At 34.6% G+C, this 21,775-nt stretch overlaps 2 protein-coding genes across 6 annotated transcripts in view; both read left to right on the plus strand.

Annotated features, from left to right (window-relative positions):
* Positions 1-7,630, plus strand: part of LOC130052310 (solute carrier family 15 member 2-like) — a 31,672-nt gene extending 24,042 nt beyond the window's left edge. Inside the window, exons 13-21 of the mRNA XM_056156793.1 lie at positions 909-990; positions 1,124-1,243; positions 2,518-2,670; positions 2,767-2,813; positions 2,966-3,109; positions 4,285-4,399; positions 5,309-5,440; positions 5,907-6,014; positions 6,286-7,630. Of these exons, the coding sequence (XP_056012768.1) occupies positions 909-990; positions 1,124-1,243; positions 2,518-2,670; positions 2,767-2,813; positions 2,966-3,109; positions 4,285-4,399; positions 5,309-5,440; positions 5,907-6,014; positions 6,286-6,471 (1,087 nt within the window). The 3' untranslated portion in view covers positions 6,472-7,630. The remainder of the gene's footprint in view (positions 1-908; positions 991-1,123; positions 1,244-2,517; positions 2,671-2,766; positions 2,814-2,965; positions 3,110-4,284; positions 4,400-5,308; positions 5,441-5,906; positions 6,015-6,285) is intronic.
* An 893-nt stretch (positions 7,631-8,523) lies between these two features.
* Positions 8,524-21,775, plus strand: part of LOC130052309 (peptide transporter family 2-like) — a 25,575-nt gene continuing 12,323 nt past the window's right edge. The window contains exons 1-7 of one of the 5 annotated variants that reach the window (XM_056156787.1): positions 8,550-8,682; positions 8,767-8,870; positions 14,894-14,979; positions 18,238-18,331; positions 18,942-19,083; positions 19,959-20,036; positions 21,642-21,741. In XM_056156787.1, the coding sequence (XP_056012762.1) occupies positions 8,822-8,870; positions 14,894-14,979; positions 18,238-18,331; positions 18,942-19,083; positions 19,959-20,036; positions 21,642-21,741 (549 nt within the window). In that variant the 5' untranslated portion in view covers positions 8,550-8,682; positions 8,767-8,821. Of the gene's footprint in view, positions 8,871-14,893; positions 14,980-18,237; positions 18,332-18,941; positions 19,084-19,958; positions 20,037-21,641; positions 21,742-21,775 lie in introns of all 5 variants that reach the window. The other 4 variants (XM_056156788.1, XM_056156791.1, XM_056156789.1 and 1 more) reach the window with 4 other exon arrangements.

Consider the following 21,775-nt stretch of genomic DNA (forward strand, 5'->3'; position numbering starts at 1 on the left):
TTAATGGGGCGGTCCTTCGGATGAGACCGCAAAAACTGAGGTCCCGTGTCACAGCAGGTGTGGCACGATAAAGATCCCTCCCTGTTCAATGGCCATAAGCGCCGAGCATAGGCCTAAATTTTGCTGCCCTTCACCGGCAGTGGTGATGTCTCCATATGAGTGAAATATTCTCGAGAGGGAGGTTAAACAATATTCAATCAATCAATATTACCTCTGTTATGGATGATTGGTATATAAATACATCATGATAATATCCAGGTCAATTAAGTTCATATTTGGTTGTGGTTGAATATTTTTTGTTGAAGTTATACCCCTTGGACTTAAAAAATGTCAAACAATTCGTAGTTTCTGCTCATTATCTCAGTCATACATGAAAATTTCGAACTGAAATTCAGGATGTAAGCATGTCGCAAAAATACACAGGTCAAGTTCATAGTCAAATTTTGTTTTGGCAGATCGAGTCATGCTCCTTGTACTTTTGAAAATTTTGAACAATTCAGTTTCTGCTCATTATCACAGCCATACATGGACACTTTGAATTGAAATTTGGGATAGAGATATATCATGAGTATATGTAGGTTAAATAACTAGGCCTATCGGGTTCTGGTCAGATAAAGTTTGGCAGAGTTATGCCCCTTGGACTTAGAAAAATCTCAGTCATACATGGACATATCGATTTGAAGTTTGGGGTATAGATAGGTCATGAGAATACACAGGTCAAGTACTTAATATGGGTCTGGTTGGATAACTTTTGGCAAAGATATGGCCTTTGGGTGGGGGCATTTGTATCCCTCCAACACATCTGTTTTATATAATTCATTGAAATTGTCTCTTTAAACTAAAGAGATAACAAATACAACATGCTTGACTTTCACTTTTACATACTTAAAATGTAATTCCATATTCAGGCCACTTCAAAGAATGTCGGCAGGCATGATGTTAACTGTGATATCATTCATCATGGCAGGACTTCTACAAATCAAAATTGAGGTCAGTTGTACTGATATGTACAAACTAAAATGACATGTTCGACATTATCTCATATGAATCATAACTGGCATATAGATGTAAGTCTGGCAAAACTTGAAATGTTTACTGGTATGTGTATCTTGTACAATTGTAGGAAACAAAAGAATCTCACTTAAAAGGAATGGAATGTGGAGTGTCTTTCTACAACACTTTATCCTGTGATATTACTGTAAAAATGGATGATGCACATGTCTGTAAAATAGCTCCTTATCAGGTGAGGATTCACTCGTCTGTTATAGAAGTGTCATAGCAAGGTATTAAAAAAATCAGCATTTCTGTAGTTCTCACAAGTTCTGCATAATGTAATCTACATCATGTAATTATTTTTAAATTATTTATTTATTAGAAATTTTGCCATTGCAACAATCTGTGTAGATATGTCATATAACAACATACGTCTTGTATAAAGGATACATGATATGGTAATATCAATAATATCAAAACACAGTTTATGATAATAAACTGAAGACATAGTATATTTAATTAATGTAATTATAGTATAACTTAAAGTAGGGGTCTAGTAGCGTGACGTCATGTCCGGATCGAACTCCAGTATTGGTTCACGTACTATTATTATTGGGTGGATTTATACTGTTTTTACATTTACCTGGATGTTTTTTAATTTAGTAAAATGAATACAATAACACTCCATCACTTATATTTAAGTAGACTATGGATCCAATCTTCTTTCCATTTTTTGTCATCTAATTCACACATAAAACCAGAGGTACATATTTGTTTAATTGATATACAGGCCGGGGTATTACATGTTAAAATTATCTGTAAATTAAAAAAAATTCATGATATGCAATCATGCACTTGTGGAATTAAATAAAACAATTCTGCATTTGTTATATATTTGTTATCTTGTTATATATTTGTTATCTTCTGTTATGTGAAAATCATCTTCAAAATGGTTATTTTGGCCCAAAAATGTAAATATAAATTGAGATGCTGTGAAAATATTATGCTGAGAAAGGGCAGATTTTTTAAATGTATTTTAACAAGCATTCATATATGAACATAATATGTGAGTTTGAATGAAAAATCACAAGTCAAATTTTTAAAATATTCATATTAGTGGTGTTGCAGTGCCGTATTTTTGACTGCCGAGGGCCTGTATTGAGTTCAATTTTGTACCACCATTATTAAAAAACATGAAACTATGTTAAAATTTCACTTTTAATTATTTAGTTAAACATATCTATTTCATATTTGAGGGAAAAAATTGCAGCATCATACCTCAAACAAAATTTTATGGACATATTCTAGGACTTCTTCAATGAATTCTGATATTGCCGTTTGACAAATGGGGGTACACGTAATAAAAATACCATAATTTACTCATTATACTGACAACCCCCCATTTTTTTGTTTTTATCATACCCTGAAATGAACAATCTAAGTATCTAAACTCAAATTTTTGAGAAATCACAAGTAGGTCCAGGACTAGGGACCTACCTTAAAATTTGTATTTTGATTTTCCAGAGGAGTGAATACATGGTGATAAATGCTAAGAATTATAAAGTAGAAGTGCAATCTTGTCTTCCACTGTTGCCTCAGAATGTAACCCTGGGATCTCAGAATGCCACTAGAATATTTGTTTGGTCCAGTGATGATAATACGCTGAAACTAAATAGTGTAAGTATAGAATTCTGATATTTGTTCTGTATTTCTAAAATTTATTATTTTGAATTCTACATATACACATATCAGCTATTATAAATAAATTTCCAGGTGCAAGATTTGCGTTCACATACATCGGAAGGAAATTCAAAGCTAAGGTAAGCACTGGTGTGCAATAAAAAAAAATAATCATTACATCATCTCAATTTTTTAAAATCAATTATAACATTGTCAAGCCAGACTCTCATTGCAGAGTAATTTTATTGTAGTATAGTTTGTGATTTTGTACAGAGCATTTTTTGTTGTGTAGTATATTCAGTAGAGGAGCTTTCGATGGTGCCCAGATAGTGGTAGTGAATTCAAACCATCAAGGACAGATTTCCAATCAATCTGGCGTTCTGTATCCCACTTCACAACAAGGGGGTCTACCATTCCATACTATCACCCCAGGACAGTAAGGTTTTGTTTTGTTTTTTAATTCAATGACTTTTTTTAGTTTATTTATTTAGGAATAGGCACATATACAGTATAACTTATTGTAACTTAAAAACCCAATTTTCAAAATGGAGTCTCTTTCTACATTTATCTGTGGCTGAACCACTTTATCGTTGTTATAAATTTTTAGGATTTACATGTGAAGTAGATAGAAACCTAAATGTCATTCAAATAATGCATTATGGTTAAAATATGTAGAATTTAGAAACATTGTTTACATAAGTAACAGTCCTACTAATTGAAGATGAAATCATAACTAGTCAGATATACAGAATTGTATGTGATACTAGTCAGATATACAGAATTGTATGTGATACTAGTCAGATATACAGAATTGTATGTGATACTAGTCAGATATACAGAATTGTATGTGATAGCTTTAAAGGCAATTATTGTTGGAATATCCTCACAACTGCTAAGTGGAATTGTTAAGTGCATGTACCTGTATTTATAGTAAGTCATGCTGCACATAAATTTAATGAATAATTTTCTGCTATTTGTTGGGATACACACAAATAATGAGTAAATTTACATATCCAAGGGTTTGAGATATTGAGGTCAAAATACATGTACCTAAAGAAAATGTAGGTGGGACTTCCAACTCACTCTGACATATCCATGTTATTTGAGATATTGATGTTCGAGATACCAATTGTACTTCATATACCGGTAGTGAAAATATACTCAATCTTAAAGAATCATCACTCCTGAACATCTAGCAATTGGTTGTACCATTATGAGGAGCATGGAAAACTTCATCCAAATTGCGATATTCTTGGTAATGGATTCAGCTTCTAGACCAAATACATGAACTGAAAATACTTTTTAAATCTTAAAACATCTTCTTCAAAGAGTTTCGGAAGTTCAGAACTGATGAAGAAAACTGATAATCATAGTTCCCAAAGGAACTAACCATTTGTTGCACCAGCTACAAGAAGCACCTGTTTTAGTGTTACGTGTATGTGGGTACTGATACTCAGTTGATCATTCATGCTCATGAATATCTTAAATCAATGAGGTACTAAATACACCTGTAGGTTAATGAACAAAAATTGAAACTTATTTTGCAGTAAAGTAGCTAGATTTTTTTTTAGATTTCTTGGTATAATTGTTACATGGTCTTTGGTTTTTTAGTTACAGTATATACTGGCAGGACTCACCCAAAAGTAACTGGACTAAGCTCAGCACCTCCATCAGTATAGGGCAAGGAGCTGTGTATAATTTAGTAGTGGCCAGGAATGGAACAAAGGTAAGATATTTAGACCGGTTCTGAATTGTGATAAATATCAAAATAATAGTACAGTGAAATCTATCAAATACAACATACTCGGGGAGATTTTTAAGTCAGGTTAGAAGGATATTGAACTACACACAGTAAACAACTTGGAGAAACTGCATGTATGTGGGAATAAAAGTAGGGTCAGAATTTTCAGTGAAACAGAGTACACGGGTGTTGGATAAGACAGTTTTAGGTGTATTTTTGAGTTAATCATCATGATAACAGTCTTCCTGTACCCTTGTTGAAATAAAAATTTTAAAGCTCTAAAGAAAGCTAAAAAAATTTTTATATTTCATGAAAAATATTATGTCAAGTACTGTTTTTGGAGAGATAAATCTATGGTATAAAGTTTTGATGTTTTCTAGAAGAAAAACTGCATATAAAATAACCATTTTATACAACAACAAAAAAATAGTGGCAAAAGTGTCACGTTTATGATTTCAAAATTTCTTTTCTATATCATTTTAATCAAACTGAGAGTAACAACTTTCGTACTATATTGGGATCCTTGCACAGAATACACTTATGATGGACAGAGCTCTTATCACATCGCGAGTCGGGCTGGGGCTAATGTGTTCACTGGTCACGAGTTTCAAATTTAAAGCATCATGAGTCATTCTGAAAGAGTTAGGCTGTTTGTCAGCAGATCAATCAGGGTCCAACAGACTCATGATCTGTTGATCAACAGAACATGAATTTTAGGATTATTGTTTTAAAAATGGTTCATATCTTGGATTTAATTCATAATAGATTTATACAGGGATAATTAATGATACATAACAAACTGTTTTGGTACTGATATTGTAATATATGCGATCTTCATGTGCAAATGGAATGACTGATTACATGTCTAGTAAAGGTCTTTGTACTGATGCCTAGGTTGTGACGAGTCTGTTGACCAGTGTGGAGGTGAACAGTGTTTCTATGGTGTGGATGGTCCCTCAGTACGTAGTGGTGACCGTGGGGGAGGTACTCTTCTCAGTCACAGGACTCGCTTTTGCCTACTCTCAGGTTAGTTGTAGTCATGTGATATGTGACCCAATTCTAAGGTCAGAAAAACTGCAAGAAATCCAGGAGGGGAAAATCTATATCCAACATTGGGATTTTTATTTTTAATGTGTCAGAGTTAATCATAAATATTGAGTATACAAAATATATAAATTTTCTATAGGGAAGCCCTCATAGGGTTTCAATTTTATTATGTGTTGAAGATTCAGCTTTAATAGGTTAAAATGCAAGTTTATGACAGATATTATTTTTAGCAATAATAAAGACTATACAAACTATTTCTCAAATTTCTATTCAATATTTTTTTGAGATGCTGCTGTCCTTAAATAAAATACAAATTTTGTTATTTTTCCTGATATTGTCATCTAAACTTTTCAAATGTGTTAAGAAATGTCTATTTGGGTGTTTACTGTTTAAAAAAGTGCACGTATATTTTGTAAAACCAAATTTCATGGTTTCCTGTTGTCAGGCCCCAGTGACAATGAAGTCAGTGGTTCAGGCTGCTTGGTTGATGACAACAGCAGTAGGCAGTTTGGTTGTTGTTATTGTGGCTCAAGTGCAATACTTTACATCACAAGTAAGATTTATTTTCCGAAAATAAATTTCTAAAGGCAATAAAGTTTTTAATGAATATCCATATTAAAATGTTCATTAAAGAGATAAACAAAAGCTACATGTAAAATTAGAATTTGTGACATTCAGCTACAGGCACTTATATCGCTTGTGGGCCTAATACTGTTATATACTCTTATATAGAGTAATTAGGCCAACAAGCGATATTTATAGTGCCTGTGCATTCAGCTACTTCCTTATATAATTATTTTGCAGCCTTATTTATTCTTTTACAGGTGGCCGAGTTCATGTTTTTTGCTGCTCTGATGGCTTTGGCTACAGTAATGTTTATGATCATGTCATGTTTCTATACCTACTATAATGCAAGTTATCATGGATTGGAGGATAAAGAAGAATTGATTGAAGAGAACCAGAATGAAGACATTCCATTAAAACATTCTAATTATTCAAAAAATATGTGAAAAGCAGTTATCTGCTAAAATATTGTCATAAAATGATACCAGTACTGTCTTCAATGCATTCATTTTGGTAGTTCCTACTGAAAACTGATGTGCCATGATCTAGTAAAACAAAGAAAAGATTTGCCATACTTGATTTACCTTTCTATGAAAATTCTCTAGACATACAATGCTTATGTGTGTTATGATCATGTGGTGAAAATCCTACTTTAAGCTGATGGAATTATTGGTATAAGAGTTACTTTCTCAGAAACATTCATATACTGTGATTGTCAGAATGAAAAAGAAATACAGTGAAATACAGTTACAGCAAACACACTTATAATGAAGTGACACTTACAGTAAAACACAGTTACAGCAAACACACTTATAACGAAGTGACACTTACAGAAAAACACAGTTACAGCAAACACACTTATAATGAAGTGACACTTACAGTAAAACACAGTTACAGCAAACACACTTATAACGAAGTGACACTTACAGTAGAACACAGTTACAGCAAACACACTTATAACGAAGTGACACTTACAGAAAAACACAGTTACAGCAAACACACTTATAATGAAGTGACACTTACAGTAAAACACAGTTACAGCAAACACACTTATAACGAAGTGACACTTACAGAAAAACACAGTTACAGCAAACACACCTATAATGAAGTGACACTTACAGAAAAACACAGTTACAGCAAACACACTAGTCTTATAATGAAGTGACACTTGCAGTAAAACACAGTTACAGCAAACACACTTATAACGAAGTGACACTTACAGTAGAACACAGTTACAGCAAACACACCTATAATGAAGTTACACTTTTATTCACACTGTAGTTTTGAAACATATCATGAACTATAATGAATTACATTTATAACAAATCAACCTTGTTTGTCCCTTGCACTTTGCTATAAGCATGTTTTAAGTACTGTATGTATATTTGTGTAACCATAGTGTATTTTAAAGTGTAAAATACGGTAAAGACTTATGATATATGAATGTGCCAAAATTAAGTCTTTCACACTTTAGTCTTGTACATGCACTTTAAATGACTTTGCAGGCGACATGCTCACATGTGATGAAATATACAAATGTTTTACATGTATTTAATCTTTTACCACAGAGAAATTCAGAATCTAAATCAATAAATATCTTGTTATTTTAAATTTTGTTTGTTGGCTGTATGAAGGAATATGTCACACTGAGCAGTGATACTAATGACTACACTTTATGAAGGAATATGTGAAAGGTGAAGATAACGAACAGTGATCAGTCTCATAAATCCTATAAGCAATACAGAAAAGATGGTTGGGCAAACACGGAGCCCTGAACACCCTGAGCAGTGATACTAATGACTACACTTGTACTGCAGCTACCCCGTACAAAAGCATAGAAAAGTTCTTCATGTACCATACCTGACATTGGGCCCGAGTTCATGTTTCAGGAGGTGAGAGGCAGTAGGGAGAGGTGGACCCCCTCCCTCCCTCCCCGCTAACTTCAAACTTATAACCTACTCGGAGCTAGACAAACAGCATGAACTTAAAATCTGAGGAACATAAGGTGGTAGAAAAAGAGGCATGACCTTGGCTTTAAGGTGAGGGAAGGTGATGGTAGGAAGTGAAGCTTGGAAGGGAGGAGATGGAAGAGTGAAGGTGACACCCCCCCCCCCCACCCCTTCAGCTCCCAAATAACTGCTAATTTTTAAAAGTTTCCAATGTTAGAATTATACAGATCACTGAGGGGCCCCATTTCTTTTTTTGTCTACACTACACCAGCAGAAGGTAAATGTAGACCAAGACTATGGTACGAGAGAATTGCCCCATTGCAGTTGGGATAATAAAAAAAAAACAAAAAAAAACCCCACCTAACTGACAATCATGCCCCACCATTAAAATAATTAAGCGCCCACCCCTAACTTTTCAAGAAATAATTAACAAAACAATCGAAATAGTAGTTTATTTAATTTAAATTTACTTGCAGGTTCTAGATTTTGAAGGCGTTAAATAATGACGGAAATATTTTCGGAATTTTGAGTGCCGCACGAAATGGTTTTGAGGCTTACACATTGTTGATGATTTGACGTGGTTTACCCACTTGCTGTGACTGCCAACAAATCAGAAGTGAACGCTGAACAGCTTGTTTACCAAATATCTTAATGGCTTGCATTACTTGATGATGAGTGAGAATGCCACTTATGGAACATTACCAAATGGTATTTTTTGTTATAATTAATATTTTTCAACTAATAATGAAGTCATGAACAGGAATCTGCATATTTGTCATCTGACCTGTACAGTGTATTCCAGGCTCGGTTTTGATTGTTAGCCCTGACAATAAAAAAAATTCACATTATGATGACTTTATCATCGGAAAGCGACGACGATCTACAAGTGGATGAAGGTACACATTTTCTTGACCTGCTCCCATTCCTTTCAAACTAATTAAAATAAATTCTTTGATCCGCTCATGTACATACACTACTCACTAGATCTACGGAAGTGTCGCTGCTACTGCTAGCGAGTATATATGCAAGCGGATTTTAAACATCTACTTTTAATTAAATTGCATTCCTTTAACATCAAGAACTTGAATAAGGCTGAGTTTGGTTGTTGTAAACAGAGCTTCCTAAGTGCTGAACTTGGTGCATCTTTCGATTTGATTTCTTCTTCAAAAAAGACACAAATTAAAGTACAAATTTTCTATGGTGTAGTTATTCTCTTTAGAGAAGTCAAGAGGCATAGCCTTCATCCACTTCTCTTCGCAAGCATTCATATTTTGATTCTGGAAAACGTGTAAATGCCGGAGTCGGTGACTGTTTATGCTTCGACCGACATTTCGACTCAGGTGTGCCTGGATTTACGCAATAGACAACTTGTTTTCAAACATTTAGCAGTAATGCACAAAACTGTCACAAGGAAATCAACACTTACTTGCTTTTAATCCATTTTCAACATGTCCCCTCTTGCGGGTTTACGTTAACTGGTCTTGGGAGCTGTCACAATAGGGGACCAGTTAAGAGAAAGTAAACAGAGTTGTGATTTAAACCCGGGACAGGGGCATGTTGAAAATGGATTAAAAGCAAGTAATTAGTGTTGATATCCTTGTGACGGTTTTGTGTATTGCTGCTAAATGTTTGAAAACAAGTTGTCTATTGCGTAAATCCAGGCACATCTGAGTCGAAACGTCGGTCGAACCATAAACCGTCACCGACTCCGGCATTTACACGTTTTTCAGAATCAAAACATGAATGCTTGCAAAGAGAAGTCGATGAAGGCTATGCCTCTCGACTTCTCTAAAGAGAATATGGTGTAGTAACTTTTTGTTTTAGTTTTCAATGTACATGAGCCCATCAATTAGTTGATCATGATCAAAGTTTGTGGGGATCGTTTATATCCGGGTTTTTTTTTTGGTTGTTTTTTTTGTTTTTTAGCTCACCTGAGCTGAAAGCTCAAGTGAGCTATTCTGATCACCTGTTGTCCGTCGTCTGTCCGACTGTCTGTCCATCTGTCTGTAAACTTTTCACATTTTCGACTTCTTCTCCAGAACCTCTGGGCCAATTTCAACCAAACTTGGCCAAAAGCATCCTTGGGTGAAGGACTTTCAAGTTTGTTCAAATGAAGGGCCATGTCCCTTTCAAAGGGGAGATAATCACAAAAATGCAAAAATAGGGTGGGGTCATTTAAAAATCTTCTTCTCAAGAACCACTGGGCCAGAAGAGCTGAAATTTACATGAAAGCTTCCTGACATAGTGCAGATTCAAGTTTGATCAAATCATGGCCCCCGGGAGTTGGATGGGGCCACAATAGGGGATCAAAGTTTTACATACAAATATATATAGGGAAAATCTTTAAAAATCTTCTTCTCAAGAACCACTGAGCCAGAAAAATTGATATTTATATGAAAGCTTTCTGACATAGTGCAGATTCAAGTTTGTTCAAATCATGGCCCCAGGGGTAGGATGGGACCACAAGGGGGGATCAACGTTTTACACACAAATATAGGGAAAATCTTTAAAAATCTTCTTCTCAAGAACCATTGGGCCAAAGAAGTTGACATTTACATCAAAGCTTTCTGACATTGTGTAGATTCAAGTTTGCAAAAATCATGGCCTCCAGGGGTAGGTTGGGGCCATAATAGGGACTAAGGTTTTACATGCAAATATATATGGAAAGTCTTCAGATATGGGCCAAGGTGACTCAGGTGAGCGATGTGGCCCATGGGCCTCTTGTTTTAATTTCTTTTTTTATCCAGCAAATTTCAACCAAACTTGGCACAAAATATTGTAGGGAGGACTGGAAGTATAGAAAGCCATGCTCCAAGTTCCAATAAATGAGAAATAATGAAATTAAAGTGGGATGTTTATAGAAATATAAATCTGATTTTTAAAAAACTCAGCCATCAAAAAAAGGTAGCTCACTGTCAGTGAAGATCCAGGTTTGTTCAAACTGTGACCTCTAGGGCCAGGGTGGGGTCATGAAAGGGGTTAAAAGTTGTATACAATAATAATATATTTTTGGGAAAAAAATCTTTGAGTTAGGAATGTTTTTTTTTTTCAAAAGATCTTCGTCTAAAGAACCAAATATGATGCAATGTATATATCCTCATTTAAAGCTGTATGGTCCGAATTACAATATTTTTTTCCATCTCGTAAAAACGTTATTAAATCATCACACATATGTAGTTATGAGGCTGTACGCCATTTCATAAATTATTTCACCTGTTTTAACCCAAATAATTTGATTTTAAATCGATGTTTACAAATTACCGCGTCTCTCTGCCATTTCAAGTGATAGTCACGTGACCAGTTCAAATTTACAGATCATCGGTGGTCTTATCTGTGTAAAGCTGTGTATTTTGTTCTAACAGTACCGTACCATAAGTTTATTAGAAATAAAAATATCAAATACCTCTTAGTAATTCGTTATTTTACGCTCTTTCAGCCTTAAAACTAGACAGTTGCGTATGAGTTAATACATCATGTTGGGATTCCCCTGATGCGCATGGGTCTATTTATAGACATCTATTATGGGATGATTTATATATTATGTACCCACTATATTTACTTTCTAAATAATATTCGCACTGTTTTCTTTTACATGCAGATGTTTTCAAGCATGTAATTAAGGGAAAGTTAATAACTTTATAAAGTAGTTAATCTGCTTTAAAGTAATTATGTACAAAAATAATACATGAACATCGGGTCATACAGCTTTAAGTTTGAAAAAAACAAAAAAACAGTTCTCTAAGAACTAGAAGGACACAGTATGCATGCAAACATCCTCATGTATTGTATATGTAGATTTTAATTTATTCACACCATGATCATGGATTTGTGGTGAGAGTATGAATATCTAATGGGTATAAACAGAGTGTCACTCAAGTGAGCAATATAGTCCATGGGCATCTTTTTGTGGCATGTTAGTGTTGTCTACTTTGTCTCCCTGCTTAATTTTTTTTAGATGGGTTATGTGTGTGGTAACGTAGTGCTCCAGGGTTTGTTTTTTTCAAATAAAAAATTTTCAACATGTAGATCTTGTTTATAGATAACTTTGAACTTTGTCAATGACAGATTGTTTTGATCATCTTGTATATTATTACTGTTTCGTTTTCCAGTTTTCTATTTCATGCATTCAATGGCCACAGATTGTGACCTTAGATATGTTCATGATTAAATGAATTTTTTGGATTTCCCATAGGTAAGATGATTTAGCTATAGTTCACTGATCATTCATAATGAGTATCTGCACCGGGTCCTACGATCTACGTTCTGTGGGTCACTTGTACCCAAGTATCATTTGATGTTTGTGTACACATATAGTTGGTTTAATACACATTGATGCCTTGTTTGAGGTGTTTGTACATGTAGTTGGTTTTATACACATTTTTAACACTGGATGAACAGGGCTAGGTAGTTGATTATAGGCATATTTTTATATTATTGTCAAATCATGGCAAATATTTCTCTAATGTATAGATAATATACAAACTTTAAACCTACATACACAGAAATAACAATTTTCTTCATGCATGCAGTTTTGAAATAGCAATTGATTTCGGCAGTATATTGATGATTCCAAAATTATTCTATGCCAGAATGATATACATGAACAAGGTATGTGAACTGACATTGTAGTAGTTGGGTACCTGGTACATGCAAATATGCAGTGATGTATTGAACTGTGTAATGTGTTTGCTCAACAGGATGTTTACTGATCGGTTTGGGTTTTTGAAATGCTCAACAGCTTGCAAAATTTAAGGATGTATATCACACCAGAGAAAACTGTTTTGAATATAAACTGGAGGATATTTATTATAGTGATATTTTGAAAATAAAAACTTTAAATCTACTTGGTTAGTGATCGAAAAAATGCAGTTTTTAATAGAAAGTAACTGGGGGGGGGGGGGGCATAAAACATCTGTGAGATTTGAACTTGAAATCTACATGTAGTACAGATCTGTGGTCACATGTTAATCCACTGAACTAACCATCAAGGCAAAGAAAATTAAAAGGACAAGACATATGTTCATTCTCTGATATTATTATGCCCCCCGAGATCAAAGATCGGGGGGCATATTGTTTTTGTCCTGTCTGTCATTCTGTCATTTTGTAATTCTGTCATTCTGTCTGAAACTTTAACCTTGCTAATAACTTTTGAAAGGTAAGTGATAGAGCTTTGATATTTCACATGAGTATTCCTTGTGACAAGACCTTTCCGTTGGTACCAACATTTTTGACCCCGTGACCTTGACCTTGGAGTTTGACCTACTTTTTGAAAACTTTAACCTTGCTAATAACTTTTGAACAGTAAGAGATAGAGCTTTGATATTTCACATGAGTATTCCTTGTGACAAGACCTTTCCGTGGGTACCAACATTTTTGACCCCGTGACCTTGACGTTTGACTTACTTTTTGAAAACTTAACCTTGCAAATACCTTTTGAACAGTAAGTGATAGAGCTTTGATACTGGTACCAAGATATTTTCCCTTGTGACCTTGACAATCTTCGGAATTGGCCATTATCGGGGGCATTTGTGTTTCACAAACACATCTTGTTTTTTCCATAAATTTTATGTTTGAAAGGAAGTCATCCATAATTATGATGTGTTATCCATCCTTGAATTAGAGATTGGGAGTTTTTAAATTTTACATATTATTTGTATGTGATATATCATTCTGATTATTTATTTCATTTTTAGCTCGCCAGGACAAGTGTTTTGAGAGCTATTGTTGTGACCCCGGTGTGGGCAGCAGCGTCATACTTTTAAGGGAGAAATTTAAACCAAATTGGCTTTATCTTTTGAACCAAGGAGGATAGAGCTTTGATATTTCACATATAGATTCCTCATGACCGCTTTTAATTTTGTACCATAATGCTTGACCTCATAACCTTGACCATGGACTTCAACCTACTTTTCAAAAACTGTAACCTTGGCTCTATTTTTAGAACCAAGAGGGGCAGGGCATAAATATTTCACATATAGATTCCTCATGACTTGGCCTTGGACTTTACATACTTTTAAACAAAGTTTAACCTTGGTTATATCTTTTGAACCAAGGAGGATAGGGCTTTAATATTTCCCCATACAGATTCCTGCATATATATATATAGTTAATTTAACAATATTTATCAACAGTTATCATAAATACTAAAGTCAAAGTTTTAAAAAATGCAGAAAAACTTGTCAGAATTGCCTGGAAATATGTTGTTATTTGAAAGAATGTTTCCCCAGTCATCTGAATGATTTGAATTAATCAACGTTAAGTAGAATCATGCTTCCTGGCGAGTTATGTTGTCTTCTAACAACTCTTGTTAATTAATTATCAAATATATGGTACTTTTTAAGAGGGGGGGGGGAGGGAGGGGGGGGGGGTATAAGCTTAAAGTGTATTTCAATTCTGTATTGTTACATGTATTTCTGTACTGTTGTAAAATATATCAGTTTTGATTATAACCGATGATGATCTAAACATTACTAGTGTATATTGTTGGGTAATTAGATACTGTAGATTCCTAAATATATTCTAACAAGAAGCACCATTCACAAAGTAAAACTACTCACTTATGTCTTTTATATTGCTGAAATCCATGTAAAAACTCTTGATCCACCGAGTCATCTCATGAATTCATGTTCTCATGATTTAACGTGATAATAATGAAGTGCTCGCGTAAATAAGGAATCTACAGAGTACAGGTAATCTAAGTGGTTGACTGGAATTTGTTTCAATGGAAAATAGTTTGATTTCAATTATCTTTGGCACAAATGTTTGTATCTGTTAAGAAATTCAGAATTGGCATCCTCTTATTTGTTATTGGATTATGTATTAAAGCTAATTTATTCCTTTAAACAATCATCAACACTGGAAACAATGTACAATATATTGTAGAAGATAACTTCTTAATATTGAAGTGATACTGTTTCAGATTCTTCTCTGATAAAAGAAGAAAAACCAGGAGGACCAAATGGAGGAAATAAGAAGATAAGTGGGAAAGCATGGGGGCGTGTCAAGGTATTCTCATGTTATATGTAATGTGTGTATATATATAGAGAGAGAGTATTCAGCATTCAATCTGTTGATGGATAAGGCATGAAATATTTTCATATTTCCAGGAGTTGGAAGCAAAAATGAAAATACAGATGTATAAGAAAATCCTGTCTTATAAGTTAAATAAAGAGCATGGGGCTCTAAGGGCCCAAAGGATGCCCTATTTCAAATCTTTTTCTGGGAAGTGTCCAGGATAAACACTTTTTTCAATATCTGGATTTATGTTCTCTCTACAGCTATATCAAGCTGAGTATATTTTGATGAATGATTGTTGTATCGTTTCATTGCAAGACATTTGAATTGTATGTTTTAGTTGGTACCTCATCCCACTTTACTAACTGCACAATGGTTTTTAGTTATGCTAATTTTTTCCAAATTGATAATTTCCATATATGTAGAAAGAGGGCCATATTGATTTACACTTGTCGTTCGTTAGACCAAGTGTAGTTCACTTGATATCTTGAACACCCTTTTCTTGGCTAACATCACACTTTGTTGACAGGTAGCCCCTAAAGAATAGATGACCCCTATTGATTTTGAGATCATTAGGTTAAAGGTCAGGGGTCAAACTACTCCGGACATAAGAAAATGTTGTCCACTGAATATCTTAAGAATACTTTGCTGGTAGACATTAAAACATTTGATACAGCGGTACATCCTAAGGAGTCGAGAAGTAGTCAGAGGTCATACTTTTCTGCACACAAGAAAATATTCTCTGTTTATTATTTTGAGAACCCTTTGCTTGAAAGACAAAAAACTTAGTGTACATGTAAACTCTGATAATTAGATAATATTTATCATGAAGTCAAAGATTAAACTTTTCTGCACATAAGAAAATATTGTCCACTCAATATCTTGAGAACCCTTTGCTGGGTAGATATCAAACTTGATACACTGATACCAGCCCTTAAGGAGTTGATAACCTGCGGAAGCGGGTTATGTAAAAATGTTCTGCAATATTATTGCTACATTCATCACCCAATGAAACAACAAAGTAAGACATTTTATTGTTTATACAGTGGAGCCTCGGTAATCCGGACGCCATTAATCTGGACGCTTCACCTTCCGGACGATTTTTTTAGGGAACGGAATTTTTATACGTTATTTTGCATCATTAATCCGGAAATTCGCGTTCCGGATCCGGACGGTCACTTTTTACTACAAAATGTTATAATGCATTGAAAATTGTACAGTTAATCCGGACGGTAATTTTGTTTAGGGAAGGTCTGTGTCGGACTATTTTAGCAAGGCGTAAATTATAAAGAAAACAAGCCAAACTGTATAATTGAAGCGATTACCTGTACCCTGTCAACACCTCCCTCCAATTAGGTGGTGTGTGATGATAAGTCCATTAGATAGCACATGCCGATCGAGACATTGTATTGCCAATTTTTGCACATAAGATCTTTATTGCGTGTAGTGTTGAATTTTGTAAATAAATCTGTAGCATATTATTTTATAGTCTTGATCAATACCCTAATAGTATTAATAAATTAAACATTATGCCGTAATGATAATTTTTTAACTGCTACACATATCAGTTGTACTGATTCGTAAATTGATATCGGCTTATTCACATCCAAAGAGTGTAGATTATACTTCTAGATTCTGGATTTTATACTGTTGATTGGCGTGAAATATACATGTATGTTCATGCACATGTATATGTAGTATAAGTTTTTAACGTTTAGAATGTCACGCATGTAGAATGTACCTGTGTACGATTGATTCTTGTTACGATGTTGTAGAGCTTTATTGCTTTCGAATTTTTAAACTCTGGGTAGAAGTGAGAAAATTACCATTTTAAGGAAAATGACAATTAAATTCTGTATGTACCTGTAATGTTAGTTTCACCCGAGTTTTGTTCCGTTATTATCGCATCATGAAAAGAATAGGTGCGCGTGACTAGATCAAAGCAGTAGTAGGTCTTGATATTACGAGCTTAAATGATTTTGTCTTGGATAATTATAGAATAAGAAATAACTCTGGCAGATTGAATTTTGGTTAAAGAATGTTGTCAACTGACATGATAATCACGAAATTCTTATACCAACTTTGGACGATGAAGATTGTTTTAACAGACCGCCGAACCCGTGAATCGTGACAGATGGAAATTACCAGCCTCTTTAAGAAGTAAAAGTGTGATGAAATGTTTGAAGTGTAAATGATTATGTTAGTTACTAATGATTTATTTACTTATAGTTACATAAAGTGATTCATTATTTGTGCAGACGGTAAAGTTTTGTATATTTATTTGTAGGGATCATATTGTATGTACAATGTAAGCACAGGCAAATACACTGAACACGTACATTGAATTTTAGTGCTTTGAAATACATGTAAATGTTAACATTATCATAATATATTTACTAATGCAAATGGTTAAATCCAATGAAAGAATGTGTTTAATTCACTATGCATCAATAAAGTAGGCACGTATTGGTTACTTATGCAAAGGTAGAAAATATGCGATTCAATTATCCGGACGCTTCATTTATCCGGACGATTTTGCTGGGAACCAAAGTGTCCGGATTAACTCACTCCACTGTATTTATTTTTTTATATATTGTTTTAAAATATAAACTAAATTTAAGTACACTCTGTACTAAAATATTTAATTTAAGCATATTTTATTGAGAAACTCAACAGGATTGGGCAACAGGCCGGCATATAGCCTATGTAGGCCGGCCTCTCCCAAAAGTACTAAAATATCATATGGTTGACCCATTCGTTATGCTAAATGGAACAGTTGATGCACCTTTTGACCTTGATGATGCTTAATATTTGGTAATGATTACACAGACAGGTGGTACTAAAAGACCGGATGGAACTAGTTTGCAACAAAATGCATTCATTGTTCAAGATGAAAGCACTGTCAATTTCAAAAGAAATATAAAAGATTCAATGAATGTAAATATGTAAACAAATTAAAATGTCTTTCTTTGTTGTTTCATCGGGTAATGAAGAAGGTAGCACTACAATCATTGCAGAAAATATTTACATAACCTGCTTACCCGGGTTATGAATATTTTCTGCAATGCTAGCTACCTTCATCACCCTATGAAACAACAAAGAAAGCATTTTATTGTTTAAGTCACACCAACAGAATTATAGAATAAGATTGTATTTATTGTGTATTCTGAGTAACTTCTACCATGAAGCATGCATTTCAAGTGTACACTTCTTGGAGATTAATGCAATTCTGTTGACTGTTTTTTACAGAATATTGTGACCCGCTCCCAGAAGTACCCCAGCAGTGTGTTCTTCATCCTGGGCAATGAATTCTGTGAGAGGTTTTCCTATTATGGAATGAGAGGTAAGGCAGTGACTATATACATTTAGTACTGTAAACCTGAGATTTGTCTCATTACCGGTATATAATTAATTTACAGCTGTTCTGATTCTCTACCTGACAAAGTGGCTCGGCTTCAGTGAGGATATGGGGACCTGAGATTTGTGTCATTATAAAATTAATTTACAGCTGTTCTGATTCTCTACCTGACAAAGTGGCTCAGCTTCAGTGAGGATGTGGGGACCTGAGATTTGTCTCATTGTATATTTAATTTACAGCTGTTCTGATTCTCTACCTGACAAAGTGGCTCGGCTTCAGTGAGGATGTGGGGACCTGAGATTTGTCTCATTATATAATTAATTTACAGCTGTTCTGATTCTCTACCTGACAAAGTGGCTTGGCTTCAGTGAGGATGTGGGGACCTGAGATTTATCTCATTATATAATTAATTTACAGCTGTTCTGATTCTCTACCTGACAAAGTGGCTCGGCTTCAGCGAGGATGTGGGGACCTGAGATTTGTCTCATTATATATTTAATTTACAGCTGTTCTGATTCTCTACCTGACAAAGTGGCTCGGCTTCAGCGAGGATGTGGGGACCTGAGATTTGTCTCATTATATATTTAATTTACAGCTGTTCTGATTCTCTACCTGACAAAGTGGCTCGGCTTCAGTGAGGATGTGGGGACCTCAATCTTCCATTCCTTTGTCATGCTGTGTTACTTCAGTCCTCTCCTTGGAGCAATCTTAGCTGACGGATACATTGGGAGATACAAGTAAGTTTTAAAGATATTTTCAATCACTCCTATTCTTGTGTAACTTTTTTCATATAATTAGATAGGCACATCAATTCCCATCAATTTACTGTGTTACATTAAATAGTTGGGCTCAGTAATAATCAAAAACAACTTGCTTTCTGAGGAAACCAGTTTTTAAAATAAACAGGTCTAAAGGTTTTTACCCCTAAAACCTTTTATTTCATAGAATTATTGAATGACCCAGTTAATGGTAAAAAAAAAAAAGAAACCAATTCTGAAAATCTGGTGATTAAAAACATGTAAATATTCAGTGGAGTTGTAGGGATTTCGTTCTGTTGGTCAGGTGAGGGCAAACTACTTTATAGTATTAGCCTTATCAATACCTGCTGTACACGTGCTGCTGTTTCTGCGGTGAGTTACATGTACAGTCTCTATCTTAATTTAAAATGCTGCAAGCCAGCATACTTCATGAAGCATGTTGGCACTTCATGAAAATATGTATGCTGGCATGAAGCATAGCAGTTCATGTATTTGTAAGACAGAATTTGTTTCCTTACATTTACAATCTACTTTTAAATCTGTGTGAATTTCCAACGTTAAAATAGATGTACTATATATTTATCAAGATTCATATCGCAGCACATTCATGAGGAAATGGCTATCACTATAGTTTGTAAATGGAAATTTTTAAATCTTGTTATGGTAGACATTTGCAATGTTTGTGAGATTTAGTTAATTGAAGTACTGTGTTTCCAAATCATAACAAATTTGGAATGTAATATTTAATAGATCACTGAAATTGGCAGCTCAGTTGATATTTTTTTTTATTTACATGATTTCAAGTTAAATAAACTGTGTGATAACATTGTTATGGAACTTTTTTTTTTGGACAGGACTATTCTGTTTGTATCGCTGCTGTATGCCACTGGAAATCTAGTTATGGCTGTAACTGCAGTGCCCCCACCTGAATGGTATGTGGTTTGATAGACAAAGGCTCAATAAAGCTTTTTTATTTAATTTAGTTTATCCACTCTGTAAAATATTCAAACTTAGACCACTTCTCCAGAGCTACAGGACCAGTTTCAATCAAATTTTATCTTTGAGGAAAGGAATTTAGGTTCATTCAAATAGAGGGCCACATACTCTCCAAGAGAGATAATTTTAAAAGATGAATGAAAATGTACAGAATTCTGTGTCCCCTAATGCGCTGAAAAAGTTAGGCCTGTATCAGTGGTGTCTGCACATTATGAATCAGAAATGTCAATCATTGGAGAAAATGGTGATGAGAACTATATCTCCACATGCAGTTTAATATCATGCTTGAAAGTTTTAGTGAAAAGAGTTATTTGAAAGTGATTTGGAGTTGTTGTTTATCCACTGAAGATAGTTTTGTATTGACTGAAGATAAAAGTTATTCACTCCATATCTCTGTGGCCAGGATGTGACCAGAAGACCATGGTCTTATATATATAACAATGAATAGAAATCTTCTCACGAAACACAAGACCACTATACCTTTACATATTTTGTAAGGGCCAGAATGAAGCCACGGTAGGCTTACATAGTTTTAGACATTATTTTCTATATAAGAGCTTGGCAAGTTAGGTGAGATTTTGTGACCTCAAAATCGGCTGTTCTTGTTGAATATGAGTCTTTTTTATACACCTGTCATTAGACGGGATGTATTATGCTATGGTGCTGTCCGTGCATCTGTCCGTATGTCTGTAAACTTTTTACATTTTCGACTTTTTCTCCAGAAATATGAGGCCAATTTCAACCAAACTTGGCCGAAAGTATCCTTCGGTGAAGGGCTTTCAAGTTTGTTCAAATGAAGGACCATGTCCCTTTCAAAGGGGAGATAATCACAAAAATAGGGTGGGGTCATTTAAAAATCTTCTAAAGAACCACTGAGCCAGAAAAGCTGAGATTTACATGAAAGCTTTCTGACATAATGCAGATTCAAGTTTGTTAAAATCATGGCCCCCGGGGGTTGGATGGGGCCATAAGGAGGGGGTCAAAGTTTTACATGTAAATATATAGGAAAAATCTTTAAAAATCTTCTCAAGAACCACTGGGCCAGGAAAGTTGAGATTTACATGAAAGCTTCCTGACATTATGCAGATTCAAGTTTGATAAAATTATGGCCCCTGGGGGTATGATGTGGCCACAATAGGGGATCAAAGTTTTACATACAAGTATATAGGGAAAATGTTTTAAAATCTTCTTCTCAAAAACAACTGGGCCAGGAAAGTTGAAATTTACATGAAAGCTTCCTGACATAGTGCAGATTCAAGTTTGTTAAAATCATGGCCCCCGGGAGTAGGTTGGGATCACAATAGGGATCAAAGTTTTACATGCGAATGTATAGGAAAAATCTTTAAATATGAGCCAAGGTGACTCAGGTGAGCGATGTGGCCCATGGGCCTCTTGTTTGAAATATGATTATCTTGTGTAAGAATGTGGAATGATGGGTTTATTTTGTGTAAGGATCATTAACTGTGGAGTTGTGTTCCACGGCTTTGATGTGATGTTTATTGTGTGATTATGTTATATGAATATTTTTGTGTCTTTGTTAGGTATGGTCCAGCTGTTGGTTTGATTCTGATTGGTTTTGGTACTGGGGGAATTAAACCCAATGTGTCATCATTTGGTGCCGATCAGTTCAGAGCAGATCAGGTAAATACTGTTTCAAATTGCATATTTCATGTTC

This window comes from Ostrea edulis, chromosome 2 (assembly GCF_947568905.1).
Source record: "Ostrea edulis chromosome 2, xbOstEdul1.1, whole genome shotgun sequence".
Lineage (NCBI taxonomy): Eukaryota > Metazoa > Mollusca > Bivalvia > Ostreida > Ostreidae > Ostrea > Ostrea edulis.